At 39.3% G+C, this 16532-nt stretch overlaps 1 protein-coding gene across 2 annotated transcripts; it reads left to right on the top strand.

Annotated features, from left to right (window-relative positions):
- Positions 1 to 213: 213 nt before the first annotated feature.
- PPC4 (phosphoenolpyruvate carboxylase 4) lies at positions 214 to 6754 on the top strand. 2 transcript variants are annotated; one of them, XM_078967856.1, is made up of 18 exons: positions 214 to 508; positions 1743 to 1906; positions 2026 to 2140; positions 2232 to 2309; positions 2818 to 2886; positions 2976 to 3054; positions 3148 to 3224; positions 3308 to 3403; positions 3497 to 3638; positions 3733 to 3849; positions 3953 to 4026; positions 4093 to 4353; positions 4464 to 4589; positions 4663 to 4764; positions 4836 to 4982; positions 5055 to 5153; positions 5234 to 5322; positions 5398 to 6754. In XM_078967856.1, the coding sequence occupies exons 1-18, from the start codon at positions 353 to 355 to the stop codon at positions 6554 to 6556; spliced, it is 3150 nt and encodes a 1049-aa protein (XP_078823982.1). In that variant the 5' UTR covers positions 214 to 352; the 3' UTR covers positions 6557 to 6754. The 2 variants fall into 2 exon arrangements, with proteins under 2 accessions (XP_078823982.1, XP_078823983.1); XM_078967857.1 differs by having other exon boundaries at positions 215 to 508; positions 4099 to 4353.
- The last annotated feature ends 9778 nt before the right edge of the window (positions 6755 to 16532 follow it).

Raw genomic sequence — 16532 nt, 5'->3', positions numbered from 1 at the left:
TATATTTAACAACTCTACTAACTAAAAGGTTCCTAAAAATCAAAATACAGTTGGATTCACCTGAATCAGGCCCGAGGGTCTCCTGGCTAAGATCACTCCAAAAGGCCCGGAAAGATTCCGGGTCCCACCTTCCCCCGATAATCCCGTGGAGTCTCGACACATGTCACCATTACGTTAGTCGTTTCGTACGGTATACCAATCACTCACACACCCCCTCACTCAACGAATTACACATTCTGTTCCACACATCTCCCTCTGATCAATCACCTCTCTCTCTCTCTCTCTCTCTCTCTCTCTCTCACGACGACGATCCATCTGCGTTAACGTTTTTCTATTAGGGTAGCGGAAGAAGATGACAGACATAATGGATGATATAGTAGAGGAGATTTCATTTCAGAGCTACGATGATGATCTCCGCCTTCTCTTTAGTCTCCTCAACGACGTTCTTCAACGGGAACTCGGTCCCAATATCATGGAAAAAATCGAGCATACTCGTACTCTGTCTCAGGTATATGTGCCTTACATGTTCTATCTTCCTTCGATTGTTATTCGTGCTATTTTTTTTTCACGTGAATGTTGATCGACTGATCGTTAACTATTGATTTGGAAATTTGCTGCGATCTGAAGCATGGTTTCATCAAGTTATAAGACGAAATGTTATTTGTACAGTTTAATTGATCTGATAGAAAGCTATATTGTTTGATCTGACAGTCTGTGATGTTTATGATTCAAGTCGTTCTATGGATTTCTGCTTTCGTTTTCCAAAAGTAATGATTTTAGTCCATCGAGTATTTACATGATTATGTTCGTAATTTGTGTTTACAGTGAAGTTTATTCTCTTCTCCTGATTACTAGATTAGGATCACCAAATGCTCGTTCCTGTACCTTAAACGATATGCAAGAGAAATAAAACAGATCATTTCATTTCAGCAATAAGAAACATATAATTGGTAGTTGCACATTATAAGTACTCCAACGTCTATGTATATTTGATTTGCAACACACATGCATTAGTAATTGAAAATTGCATATATTTTTAGCTGTTTAAATCGTTAGCTTGATTTGGAATGCTACTTCTATAGCAGATTTCTGCTAGTAGACTGTGTGATTAATCGTTTTTGGACGTCAACTCAGATTGAGATCTGAATTTATATGTCACTTACACGGCTCTCATGATATTCAAGGTCGTAATTATATAAACAAATTACCTGAGAGATCACTACTAGTTTGCTTTGAGAGTAAAATCGATTCACTTATTTCTATTACATTAACAAATGAGGAATTGCGGATCCTATTTTTGTTAATGATTCAGAACATGCAAAATTGGTTGATGCTTACCATATGTGGAAAGTCTTCCATCAATAAACATTACTTTCTTTCTTTCGTCCTGTTTTCCGTAAGTAGTTATATTTTTATTTCTTATAGTGTCCACTAGTTTTTTTTTTCATTCTATATTTCTATATTGATGAAACAGTTCTCCTTTTGTATTTTAACAATTATTAATCGTGATCATGCACAAATGCTCGTGATTCTGAACTACTACTGATTAAGGATTCTCTTATCTGTGTGTGGTTAATCACGTTCTCGTTTTGTGCCTATTAAACTATGCACGAATTGTGAATTCAATCTATCAGCAGGGTTTATCCATGTGATTATCAATGCTGCTTTCAAACTTCATAAATTAAAGAACATGCACAAATTAAAGAATGTTGATTCTAATGAAAATTGTGATTGAATTGTAGAGTGCATGTCTTATAAGAGCAGCTGGGATTGAAGGCACTGCAGAAGTTCTTGAAAAGCAATTAGCTTCTGAGTTATCAAAAATGACATTAGAGGAAGCCTTAAAGCTAGCTAGAGCCTTCAGTCATTTCCTTAGCTTAATGGGTATTGCTGAAACTCATCACAGGTAATTAACTAACTAACTAATTAATTGATTAATCATCCATTCTTGCTTTACTTACTCCTTAGTTAACAATTTATAAATTTTCTTAGCTTAATGAGGTAATAAAAACATTTTACTTTCAGGTCTCGTAAGGCAAAAAATGTAGCACAGGCCTCAAAATCTTGTGATGATATTTTCAATCAACTCATTCAAGGTGGTTTTTCTCCAGATGTGCTTTATGACACTGTATGCAAACAGGTATTGTTTTTTTTGCATCTTTTGTATCTTGACATGTTTAATGTTTATAATTTTCTTTTACAATTAATTTTAATTTGTGATTTCTTATTAGGCAGTTGAGATAGTTCTCACTGCACATCCCACACAGATCAACAGACGTACTCTTCAATACAAACACATTCGAATTTCTGTAAGTTTTGTCTACTAACTTTAAACATCATTTTCTGTAATTATATTTATTAATAAAGTCTAAATGCAAGAAATAGCAATACAGTTTCTAATTTTTCTTTATTATATTGTACTCTTTTTCAAATTATTTCTTTACTATAGCATTGTACTTTAAACTATTTAGCCATTATTTTTCGTACGCCTTATCCGTTTATTTTCTTTTGCTGATATGGCAAAAGTAAGGTGACATGACTAATATCTTTTTTAAGGTCATCTTTCTTTGCCATGTCAGCTGTCTATGTGGACAATAAATTGATATTGAAACCTGTTAAATTGTGACATGTCGTCTAAATCAACAGGTTACATGTTATAATATAATGGGTAAATTTGATTAAGTACAATGCTATAATAAGAAAAAAAGGAAAGTACAATGCTATAATTAGAAAAAAATAGAAACTACATTACTATTTATGGAATATTTCCGTATTAATAAGCATAATGTGATTTATATTTATTTATTGATTTTACAGCATCTATTAGAATTTAATGACCGCAAGGATCTTACACAAGAAGATCAAGATACTCTAATAGAAGATCTGGTTTGTCTCTTGTAAATTCTACTGAGTAAAAAAAAAAAAAATTGTTTATTAGTTTTGTGAATGATAAAAGTATTGAATTTTGTATGTAGGTGAGAGAGATAACTTCTATATGGCAAACAGATGAACTTAGACGCCACAAGCCTACACCAGTGGATGAGGCTAGAGCTGGTTGTTAATTAAACTCTTTCTTATAAAACAACATTCATATCAATTTTCATTATTATTTATGCAATGATTAATCTCTATTTATATAAAAACCAGGATTAAACTATGTTGAGCAGTCTCTTTGGAAAGCCATACCTCATTACTTAAGGCGTCTCAGCAATGCTCTAAAGAAGGTAGATTTTCCATTTTCCCTCTTTCATGGCTGAATTAATATCCATGCATGTGCTCTCTAAAAAATGTTTTTTTTTTTCTTAAGCACACTGGGAGGCCACTTCCTTTAACATGCACACCAATAAAATTTGGATCTTGGATGGGTGGTGATCGAGATGGAAACCCGAATGTCACTGCAAAGGTGAATTTTCAGCTTGTATTGTAATTTATTAATTATTAATTCATTTAAGTCTTATTTAAATTGTAGGATGACTTTTATTGCTGTTTGTTTCAGGTAACAAGAGATGTATCCCTTTTATCAAGGTGGATGGCTATTGATCTTTACATACGGGAAGTCGATAACCTCAGATTCGAACTTTCCATGAATCAATGTAGCGATGTCCTTGCAAGATGGGCACATGAAATCGTAACCAAAGGTTTTTCACTTTCCATTTTTTGTTATACTATATATAATACTCGTGTCCTGTTTGAGAATAATATTAAATTAATGATTTTCTTTCATACTTTCAGAAAATTCTGAAGAGGATCGATACATGAGTTGGAACCAAACACCAAAGAATCAAACCCATAATGTCCATGGCCTACCTACACAGCTTCCTGCTCAAGCTGATGTACCCTCTTGTACAGGTTAATTAATTAACAAAACAAAACAAAATGATCATTGAAATTTAATCTTATCTATAATTAGCTAATACACTCGTATATAATTTTCTATGTATTGGTTTATTAGAATGCAACAAAGATCAGTCTCATTATCCTCAACTTGATGTTCCTGGATCAGAGTATAAACCACTAAAAAACCAGGTAAAACCAACTTTTCAGCCAAAATTATCAGGATTTACATTTTTACCCTCTCAACTTTCTGCATAGTTACAGGATGAAGAGGCTGCTACTTCGCCAAACAAAAATGATGAGAAACTGAATACAAATGGGAACCATTCGAATGCAGCAGCCAGTAATGGTCATCAAACTCCCACACCAAAATCTGGAACTTTAAGCCCCAATCAGAGAAAGCTTTTTGCTGAATCACAAGTTGGAAGAGGAAGCTTCCGGAAGCTTCTAGAGCCAAGCACGCTTCAAAAGACTGGGATTTCTCCTTACAGAATTGTTCTTGGGGAGGTAAAAGAAAAGGTAATTAATTAATTGATCATCCTATTATAATGTTAATTCCAATTGGCCGGGTTCTTTTTTTTTTTTTTTGTAAAGTATTAATTTTTGCACGTTTTTTATTTAATTTCCAGCTTATGAACACTCGTAGACGGTTAGAACAGCTTCTAGAAGGTCTACCTTACGACCAGGACCCTACTGATTATTTTGACACACCAGATCAGCTCTTGCAACCCCTCATGATCTGCTATGATTCCTTGGTATGGAAAACATCCATTCCATTTACTTCCAGACACGTGTCAACCAATTTTAATCTGGTATTTGGATGTACAGCAATCCTGTGGGTCGGGAATTCTAGCTGATGGACGGCTTGCTGATCTAATACGAAGAGTTTCTGTTTTTGGGATGGTACTCATGAAGCTTGACCTTCGTCAGGTTCGTTGATCAACACAAAAACTAAAAACAAAATACTACAGTATAATTTTTAATCACAATTCAACTCACAGGAAGCTGGTAGACACTCAGAGACTCTTGATGCAATTACAAAATATCTCGATATGGGCACATACAGTGAATGGGACGAAAATAAGAGAATAGAGTTTCTTACAAAAGAGCTAAAGGGAAAAAGGCCTCTCGTTCCACCAACTATACAGGTAACTATAAATTAACACCAGTATAATAATTAAAAAATTCATATTGTGAATTCTCTTGAATTTCTTAATTAGGTATCTTCCGAAGTCAAAGAAGTCCTCGAAACCTTCCGTGTTTCCGCTGAGTTGGGCAGCGATTCCCTGGGGGCGTATGTCATTTCCATGGCCTCCAATGTACGATTCGTGACCCCAATTAATCGCTTAAAAATTATTAATTTTCCATCTCATTTCTTGACTCGTTTGATGTATGACAGGCAAGTGACGTTCTTGCGGTCGAACTACTACAAAAGGACGCTCGTCTTGCTGTTGCAGGGGAACAAGGAAGACCATGCGTTGGTGGAATGTAAGCCTTCCTTGATTTCTCTTCCTATGTACACGTGGCATTATATTCTTAGGAAACTGATTTTGCTTCAAACAGATTACGGGTGGTCCCCCTGTTTGAAACCGTAAAGGATCTTCGAGCCGCCGGTTCAGTAATCCGAAAACTTTTATCAATCGATTGGTACAAAAACCACATCTTAGAAAACCACAACGGACACCAAGAAGTAATGGTCGGATACTCCGACTCAGGTAAGGACGCCGGCCGTTTTGCGGCAGCATGGGAACTCTACAAAGCACAAGAAGACGTCGTTGCCGCATGCAAAGAATACGGTATCAAGGTCACTCTCTTCCACGGTCGTGGAGGTAGTATCGGCCGTGGTGGCGGTCCAACGCATCTTGCCATCCAATCCCAACCGCCCGGTTCCGTCATGGGCACTCTCCGGTCAACCGAACAGGGCGAAATGGTCCAAGCAAAATTCGGACTCCCCGGGATGGCTGTCCGACAACTCGAGATTTACACAACCGCAGTCCTTCTGGCGACCCTCTGTCCCCCAAAACCACCACGCGACGACAACTGGCGGAATCTAATGGACGAAATTTCAAATCTCAGTCGACAAAGTTACCGCAGCACTGTTTATGACAACCCTGAGTTTATAGCATATTTCCAAGAAGCCACTCCGCAGGCCGAACTCGGACACCTAAACATCGGTTCCCGTCCAACCAGGAGAAAATCATCAGTCGGAATCGGCGACCTACGCGCCATCCCATGGATATTCGCGTGGACGCAGACCCGATTTGTACTTCCGGCTTGGCTAGGTGTGGGAGCTGGGTTGAAAGGTGTTTGTGAAAAGGGACACGTGGATGAACTACAAGCGGCGTACAGAGAATGGCCTTTTTTTCAATCTACAATTGACTTGATTGAAATGGTGTTGGGTAAAGCGGATATTCCGATTGTGAAACATTATGATGAGGTGTTGGTGGCGGAGAGTAGGAGGGGGCTTGGTGATGAGTTGAGAAGGGAGCTTATGTCGACGGAGAAGTATGTGTTGATGGTGACTGGACATGAAAAGTTGTCGGAGAACAATAAGAGTTTGAGGAAGTTGATTGAGAGTCGGCTTCCGTATTTGAATCCGCTCAATATGTTGCAGGTTGAGATTTTGAAGAGGTTGAGAAGTGATACGGAGAATCATAAACTTAGAGATGCGTTGCTTATTACTATTAACGGCATCGCAGCTGGGATGAGGAACACCGGTTAATTACCTTACCTTTTATGTTACCGTTTGACAGCGGTTTTCGGTATTACTATTTGAGACAAAGTTAATAATAGTTAGTTGATCCTCGTTTTTAGGGCAATGAGAGTGTGCTTGTATGATACCAAGCTTTAAGATTTTGGTCATTTACTGGACTAATTTTCTATTCCTTGCTATAATTTCAAGTATGCCTTTAGAATTACACATCATCTTTCACACTTAACATCATATTTTCTGAACGATTAAGCAATCTACCTTCTCTTACATGTAAGAGTTAAGAGGTTGAAACAATTTCATTTCAGCATTCACCGTGATTTACCAAACCACTTCATAGTGTTCCTCATCTTCAGTCAATCAATTCATTAATCATACATCGATTATAATATGGTATTAAAGTTTGAGCATGTATTTATCATTTGTAATGGCGAAGATAAATCATTTGTTCATCGCAGCCACCATCATTTTTATAATCATGTTGACACCTACGATGAACACCATTAAATCCTATAACTATACTTAGTGTCATATACTCCACTCACAGCATCCTATGTTGTTAATATGATGGCCATAATTCCTATCTGTTAAACAGATGCGGATACACGTGTTTGCTTTTGTGTTTGTTTTTTAGAACTTTGTGTAGGTCCTCTATGTAACGTGATCTTAGGCAATTCTTACAATTGTTTTTTTATTCTCAGATCTTCAAACAAATATTTATGTGTATGTCTTTCTTTAACTGATTATGTTTGTTTGTGCGTTTTTTGACTTTTTTTTTGACTTTTTATGCATGTGTATCTTTATCTCCATGCATGTGTGTAGATATGATATATGAACGATTGGAAAAAATTAAGTAGCTAGATATTCAAATTCATTAAAAACGTTGAAGATCTATACCACTTTATGGTATTTTAATATTAGATCCAAAATTTTTATGATGTTATTTCAATTTTATATCCGACATTTTTAGAAAAAAGAAGGTTCATTTTTTATTAAATTTTTTTTTACAATATTTGTAGGTTTGAAAAACTCTAATAAAACAGAATGTAGTTTTTCGAATAATATAATAAAACTTTTTTTTTTTTTTTTATGTAAACTTATATTTAGCATTTATCTTTTCTAATTTTCTCTTTTTTATTTCATGTTCATTGCCGGCTCATTCTCGATCTATGTTGCTGCTGTTATTCCCCGTTTCATTTTTTTTTTTTTTTTTTTTTTTTTTTTTTTTTTTTGATTTTTTCTAATAGGCATCAATGTTATTTATGTTTATGTATGGCAATTTAGCACTGTTATAGAGTATGGTATACTTTATTTTTAACCTTGTATATTTTTTGTAAAGTTTTAAAATGTTACCTTTATTGTTAATTATAATCTAGAGGTGATAAAATTTCAGATTATTTACATAAAAATAAATAATACTGTATTTGGTCAATGGCAATGTTATCGTATGTGGTATACTTTATTTTAAACCTTGCATATTTTCTATAAAAAGTTTTTGTCCCTTACTGGTAGTTATAATATTCTAGAGGTGATAAAATTTCATATTATTTATATAAAATAAATAATAGTTGGTCAATAACCACGGTTCAAGTAAAATTGATGACCTCTACTTCATAACTAACTATTGTGACAGACATGTGTCAAGCTAAAAGTAATTTGAAGAAAAAATAATTCCATATATCATTCTTTTTAATTTGAAAGAAATATAACATAAAAATTAAATGATGAATTATTATTATCATTATTAAAATCAAATGTTAAATGTATAAGATAAGCATCTTTGATGTGTGGTTATGGATTTCACGAGTTTGGATGATTTTAGACGATCTTATTGTTAGAATAACAAGATCCAATACAATTTATAATTTATAATTATAAACTTATTAGAATGGTTAAGTTTTTAGTTATACTGTTAAAATGATCCTAATTTCATTTATAAATAATTACATAAAAATAGAAAACTACAACAAAATGGTTAATATTGTAAACTTCAAATCAACTCAAAAAGAAAATATACACTCGAGTTGTTAAATATATAAGGGTTTAAATAATATTTTGATAGTAAAGTTGTAATTAAAAGGGGATAAAAGCTTGACAGTAAAATTGATAAAAACGATAATAGTTTGAATTTAAGTTTCTTAAAAGCATCGATTTTTTGACGGTGTAAATAGTTTTTTGTTAAAATCCCAACCAATTCTTTACAAACTAAAATTTGAAAGGACATTTTAATTAAAATAATTTAGATTTTTATATATTTCTGAACTAAAAAGCATTTTAAAAAGATTTTGAATTTATATATTACTTGAACAAATTTCTAATTTTTGTATAACCTAAAATAGTTATTTGTAACAGAAATAAATAACATGATACATTAACATTTCGTAACTTCGAAGTATGATTATTTTATGAATACAATTATCAAAATTTTCAAAACAAATTTTTACATTTTAAATATTTAATACATTGAAAAAAAAAATTTAAACACACAAAAGGAGCTGATATATGGCGTGTTCGACACGGAGCTTTTGGAAGCGTTTGAAAGCTTCTAGCTTCTAGCGTTTGATAAAATACTCCATTTTGAACATAAAGTTTTGTTTGGCACTACAAGCTTCTAACGTTTAGTTTAAACAAAAAACTTCAAATTCAAATGCAACTTCATGTAGTGTTTAACAAAACGCTACAAGCTACAAGCTACCCGCTACCAGTTAATTTTGCTGAACACACCCATAGTAAAACATAATGATGTGTAACACCGTAAATTTCAAAACAAATTTTTCAATTTTTATAAAACATAATTCCATCGATATTCATCAAAACAACCATTTTAATTATCCAAATAAGACAATACAAAATCCCAAGATCATAATATCAAACTCCGAGCGTGTGTGTGTACGGATCAAGCCGGCGCCTTCCCGCGATCGTCACTAGTACCTGAAACAATAACATCAAACACTGTAAGCACAAGGCTTAGTGAGTTCCCCAAAATACCACATACAACACATATTAGCCACTCGAGGCTATAACTCTGTGGGTCCGTGCACCCAAACTTTGTGAACCCTCAGGTTCTAGCTCTGATAAACATGCACCACATAAATCACATAGAAATAATGCAGTACGACACGTAACATACATAGCATACCAATACTCTATCACATAACTCTGGTTACCTACTCAAGGTAAAGTATAGTGAGAAGACTCACCTCGTGTGTCTCGGTAAGTCGTAAATCTGAAATCGCTAATCACTCGATCTGTCGAGCTATAGTCCTCCTATAGCACAATACATCTCTAATTAACACTTTCCCAACTAGGGTTGACCATACTATAACAAGTCAACTTAGGTCAACGCTGGTCAACGGTCAATGGTCAACTTTGACCGGACTCGGCGAGTGCGCTATAGCGACTAGGCGAGTCTGAGCGTATACACCAATTTCCCTGGAATCCTCCCTTGACACGTCGAGCATTCTCCCAACTCGACGAGTTCCACCTGGCATGAGTTGTGGGGCCACCACGACTCAACTCGCCGAGTCTCAAGAACAACTCGGCGAGTCCAGTTTGACTCAGTCCACCTGTCCACTCTGACTCCCCCCTGACTCACTGAGTCAACCCTCCCCAACTCGGCAAGACCACTCACTGTGTGGTCGGGCAACATTCATGCTACTCGCCGAGTCTGTTCTTCGGACTCGGCGAGTCCGTGCCATGCAATGACTCAAACTTGCTCATAAGGTCAGATCCAGTCCATTAACCCATAGATCCAGTCCTTCCAAGCTCATTTAGCATGTAAAGTTACAATCTTGATGCACATACAACCTCTATATGACCATATATGATGTTTTTGACTCAAATACTACAACACAAGGTCATAAACTCCATTGCCATACAAAAAGCTTGATGAGTGAGGCTCTCTGGACCTCTATGGATCTAGATCCAAAACCTCAGCACAAGGAGGGAACCATTGGGCATCAAATCATCCCATAAATGTCCATAAGAAGCCCTAAATCGCATAATACTTCACCAAATAGAATATAAACCGAAATCATACCTCTAGATTGATGATCTAAGCTCCAAATCCACGAAATAGCAACCTCCTTTGCTTCCTCTTGCCTAGGATCACCTCCTTCTTTGCTAAATGGCACACACAAGGTCAAGAAATGCTCCTTTCTCTCTCAAATCGTCCAAGCACTCAAGGGTTTCTCTCTAAGGGTTGGGTGAGCACAAATGACGGCCATAAGGCCCCTTAAATAGGTCTCAAACCCGGAAATTTAGGGTTTCACTACACAGCGCAGACTCGCCGAGTCCATATCCTGGACTCGCCGAGTCCAGGCGCGATCCATCGTCCAATCTGCGTCTCTACTCGGCGAGTCTGAGCTCCAACTCGCCGAGTCCCCCTCACAATTTAACAAAATTCAATTTACATGATACCTGGCAAAAGTCCGGATGTTACAACTCTCCCCCACTAGAACTAGACTTCGCCCTCGAAGTCTCGCTCTAAAACAGCTCCGGGTGCTGCTCCCCCATCATACGCTCTGGCTCACAGGTCATCTCTGATCCCCTCCGATGTTGCCACTGAACCAATACCAGAGGTACCTCCTTGTTTCTCAAAACCTTGATCTTCCGATCCCTAATGGCCACTGGTCTCTCAGCATAATTCAGGCTTGCATCAACCTGAATATCCTCTAATGGAACCACTGCCGACTCATCGGCTATACACTTCCGGGTCAATCTGGTGAGTGGCACTGCAATCTTGGAGAAATCCTTAATAAACCTCCGATAATACCCTGCCAACCTAAGGAAGCTCCGGATCTCAGAAGGTGACTTTGGCACCTCCCGCAACCAGAAATCGCACTTGGAAAACTTTGCATAAAGTTTCTCCGATCTCAAAACTCCAAGAACCTCCCTCAAATGCTCCTCGTGTTGCTCTCTAAATCTCGAATATACCAAAATATCATCAATGAACACAATCACCGACCGATCCAACATCGGCCGACATACCCTGTTCATGAGGTCCATGAACACAGCCGGGGCATTGGTGAGCCCAAAAGGCATCACCACAAACTCATAATGCCCATAACGCGTCCTGAATGCTGTCTTCTGGACGTCCTCATCCCGCACTCTCACCTGATGATAGCCCGACCTCAAATCGATCTTAGAGAACCAAGATGCTCCCTGTAATTGATCGAATAAATCGTCGATCCTCGGCAACGGGTAACGGTTCTTGACCGTCAGCTTATTCAATTCTCGGTAATCAATACACATGCGATGCGAGCCATCTTTCTTCTTCACAAACAGAATGGGTGCTCCCCACGGCGAGCTACTCGGCCGAATAAACCCCTTCCCCAGCAACTCCTGAAGCTGCGAGGATAACTCTTGCATCTCTGGAGGCGCAAGGCGATAAGGCACCTTAGCGATAGGCGCGGCTCCCGGAACCAAATCGATACCGAACTCCACTTACCTCACGGGAGGCACACCTGGTAACTCTTCGGGAAAACATCTGGAAACTCACGCACCACCGGAACTTCATCCACTGAACTCGGTCTCTCGGAGATCACTCGCGTATCCATCACGTACGCCACGAAACCCTTACAGCCCTGCTGTAAACACTGCCTCGCCCTAGCGGCCGAACAAAAGGCTGATCCAGAACGTGTACCCTCGCCGTAAACCGAAAGAACTCCCCCACTAGGATCTCGTATGGTCACCAGCTGACGCTCGCAATCGATAACCGCGCCGAAACGGCTCAACCAGTCCATGCCCAGTATAACACAGACATCACCCATCGCAATAGGAATCAGGTCGATCGGGAACTCAACCCCAAAAATCTCCAATACGCATCCCCGGAGGACCTCCGTGGCACAAATCACTTTGTCGGCGGCTATGGAAACCCGCAGGGGCCGACTCAGTGCCCCACGACTAACACTGATATGCTGACTAAATGTCAAAGATACAAAAGATCGACTCGCACCCGAGTCAAATAACACTAAAGCAGGTACAGAGTTCACGAGGAAGGTACCTATGCATAGCATAATATAAGCATAATATCTCAACACCATAAATAAATAATAAAAGGAAATGTACCAACCACAACGTCGGGTGCAGCGCGGACCTCTTCCGCAGTCAGCTGCAAGGCTCTCCCTCGAGCTCTCGGTGCCTCGGCCTTCACGGGCCGACTCTCTGTAGCTCTGATGGCGGCGGGAGCTGATCCCTGAGACGCTCCGCGCAGCAGCGGACACTCTGCCTTCCGGTGTCCGGTCTGGTTGCAGTGGAAGCACACTGCAAACCCCTTGGGGCAGTCCTTGGCCATATGCCCCTCCTTGCCACATTCGTAGCAAGACCCTGCTCGACAGACTCCATCGTGACCCTTGCCGCACTTCCCACAAGTGCGGCCCTTCTGGCTCCCGGGTTTGGGATCAGCGGGCTTGGCCCGCTTGGCTACCGGTTGGAACTATGCCGGCCGCCGATCCCTCCCTAGAGACTCTGCCTCCTCCCTGGCTTGAGTCTCAAGCTCAATCTCCCTCTTCCGGGCATTTGCCTGAAGCTCAGCAAATGTCCGATACGAGGAGTTCGCAGCGAACTCCCGAATATCCCGTCTCAGAATGCTCAGGTAACGGCTCATACGTGCCTGCTCGGTGGACACGTGCTCAGGGCAGAACATCGCCCTCTCATGAAACATCCTCGTAATCGCTGTAACTGACTCGGTACCCTGCTTGAGGGTCAGAAACTCCTGTGCCAGACGCTCCCTCTCCACCTGAGGAACGTACTCATCTCGGAACATGGTGGTGAACCTCTCCCAGGTCACTGCCGAAAGCTCAGTAGGCGTGAAGTGCGCCATCACAAACTTCCACCAGTCCTTCGCTCCCAAGCGAAGCTGGTTCAGCGCGAACTGAACCTTCAAATGCTCAGGGGATGAGCAAGTGAAGAAGCATCCCTCCATGTCAGATATTCACCTCATAGCTGCCACCGGATCCTGCGTACCATCAAACTCTGGTGGTTTGGTGTTGCTGAACTCCCTAAACAGTGACGCATCACCTCCCTGGGGCCTCGCCGCAGCGATCGCTGCGGTAGCCGCTGCAACAGCAGCCTCAGAAAGAGCGGCATAGCGCTCGTCAAATGTCTCAATCAACGCGGTCTTAATAGACCCAAACATCTCTGGTATCTCAGCTCTGATGACCGCAGCCACCTCCTCATGAATGATCTATCGAATCTCCTCATCACTAGCTCCGGCATCCTCCAGCATATGACGTGTCCTCACCATGATCAACCTCTGAAATACAACATGCGATAATTAGAATTCACTCGAACACTCTTACATTCGACAATCCACCCCTCCTTGATTCTTGGTATCCCAAGATTCTTATTTGGGCCGTGTACCGCACCGGTACTTTCAGTAGTACGGGCCCAATACTACTGTCCGCACCATCTCAGTACACACCCCAAATCTTCCTCTTCGGATCCCAATCCCCAAGTACTCTATTATGCTTAAATCACTTTCTAACAGATCTCTCACAAACCCCTAGCTGCTATTTACTCGCTCTCAGCATCTCATAGCAGCTCACCCCTCCCTAGGCTAAGGCATCACAAATCAGGCCACTCTAGTCCTATTAGCAATACCTAGCCTACTCTAGCATGCAAACACATCATATTAATATTAATTATCACATAATATAAAGGTATTTTGGGAATTCACCGTTCGGGCGCTGACTGATCGTACACACGTTTCTTCCTGGAATTTGTTTCCTTTTCAAGAAAATCTTTTACTCTTAGAAAATTTTGGTTTTATTTTGAAAATACTTTTCCAATTCCTCAGTTTGAGTTCAAATACCCCAAAGGTGTACCCGAATCCCTCAAACCAAGGCTCTGATACCAATTTGTAACACCGTAAATTTCCAAAACAAAATTTTCAATTTTTATAAAACATAATTCCATCGATATTCATCAAAACAACCATTTTAATTATCCAAATAAGACAATACAAAATCCCAAGATCATAATATCAAACTCCGAGCGTGTGTGTGTACCGATCAAGCCGGCGCCTTCCCGCGATCGTCACTAGTACCTGAAACAATAACATCAAACACTGTAAGCACAAGGCTTAGTGAGTTCCCCAAAATACCACATACAACACATATTAGCCACTCGAGGCTATAACTCTGTGGGTCCGTGCACCCAAACTCTGTGAACCCTCAGGTTCTAGCTCTGATAAACATGCACCACATAAATCACATAGAAATAATGCAGTACGACACGTAACATACATAGCATACCAATACTCTATCACATAACTATGGTTACCTACTCAAGGTAAAGTATAGTGAGAAGACTCACCTCGTGTGTCTCGGTAAGTCGTAAATCTGAAATCGCTAATCACTCGATCTGCTGAGCTATAGTCCTCCTATAGCATAATACATCTCTAATTAACACTTTCCCAACTAGGGTTGACCATACTATAACAAGTCAACTTAGGTCAACGCTGGTCAACGGTCAATGGTCAACTTTGACCGGACTCGGCGAGTGCGCTATAGCGACTAGGCGAGTCTGAGCGTATACACCAATTTCCCTGGAATCCTCCCTTGACACGTCGAGCATTCTCCCAACTCGACGAGTTCCACCTGGCATGAGTTGTGGGGCCACCACGACTCAACTCGCCGAGTCTCAAGAACAACTCGGCGAGTCCAGTTTGACTCAGTCCACCTGTCCACTCTGACTCCCCCCTGACTCACTGAGTCAACCCTCCCCAACTCGGCAAGACCACTCACTGTGTGGTCGGGCAACATTCATGCTACTCGCCGAGTCTGTTCTTCGGACTTGGCGAGTCCGTGCCATGCAATGACTCAAACTTGCTCATAAGGTCAGATCCAGTCCATTAACCCATAGATCCAGTCCTTCCAAGCTCATTTAGCACGTAAAGTTACAATCTTGATGCACATACAACCTCTATATGACCATATATGATGTTTTTGACTCAAATACTACAACACAAGGTCATAAACTCCATTGCCATACAAAAAGCTTGATGAGTGAGGCTCTCTGGACCTCTATGGATCCAGATCCAAAACCTCAGCACAAGGAGGGAACCATTGGGCATCAAATCATCCCATAAATGTCCATAAGAAGCCCTAAATCGCATAATACTTCACCAAACAGAATATAAACCGAAATCATACCTCTAGATTGATGATCTAAGCTCCAAATACATGAAATAGCAACCTCCTTTGCTTCCTCTTGCCTAGGATCACCTCCTTCTTTGCTAAATGGTACACACAAGGTCAAGAAATGCTCCTTTCTCTCTCAAATCGTCCAAGCACTCAAGGGTTTCTCTCTAAGGGTTGGGTGAGCACAAATGACGGCCATAAGGCCCCTTAAATAGGTCTCAAACCCGGAAATTTAGGGTTTCACTACACAGCGCAGACTCGCCGAGTCCAGGCGCGATCCATCGTCCATTCCACGTCTCTACTTGGCGAGTCTGAGCTCCAACTCGCCGAGTCCCCCTCACAATTTAACAAAATTCAATTTACATGATACCTGGCAAAAGTCCGGATGTTACATGATGTATCTTTCGGTCAATTTTGAAAAAAAGTGTTTACTGTTTACACTAAACTTTAATGTAAATATATTTACTTTATGACAATTTTTTTAGCAAGATTTTTTCATATTTTTTATTTACAAAAATTCTGACCAAGACAATTGAAACAAAAAACAATTTAAATTTTATAAAGCTTTTGAAATTAAAGACTTTTAAGTTGTTCAAGTTTTTTTTTTTTTTTTTTTTTTTTCATGTAATAAATTTTTTGAATTTTAACACAAACCTAGAGTTGACAAGATAACAAAAGATATCACATTGTACAATGCACATCTAGATAATTATCACACATTAGGTAATTGTTTAAATATATTAAGTTATAATTAATTTGAACTTTAAAATTTTGAAAAGCCGTATATATTATCGTAGACTATCGTACGAATTATATTATTTATTTATTATCCATTTCTATATTAT

This window comes from Lactuca saligna, chromosome 8 (assembly GCF_052625555.1).
Source record: "Lactuca saligna cultivar CGN05327 chromosome 8, ASM5262555v1, whole genome shotgun sequence".
Lineage (NCBI taxonomy): Eukaryota > Viridiplantae > Streptophyta > Magnoliopsida > Asterales > Asteraceae > Lactuca > Lactuca saligna.
Note: the sequence above shows the minus strand (reverse complement) of the source record. Positions and strands in the feature narration are given on the sequence as shown.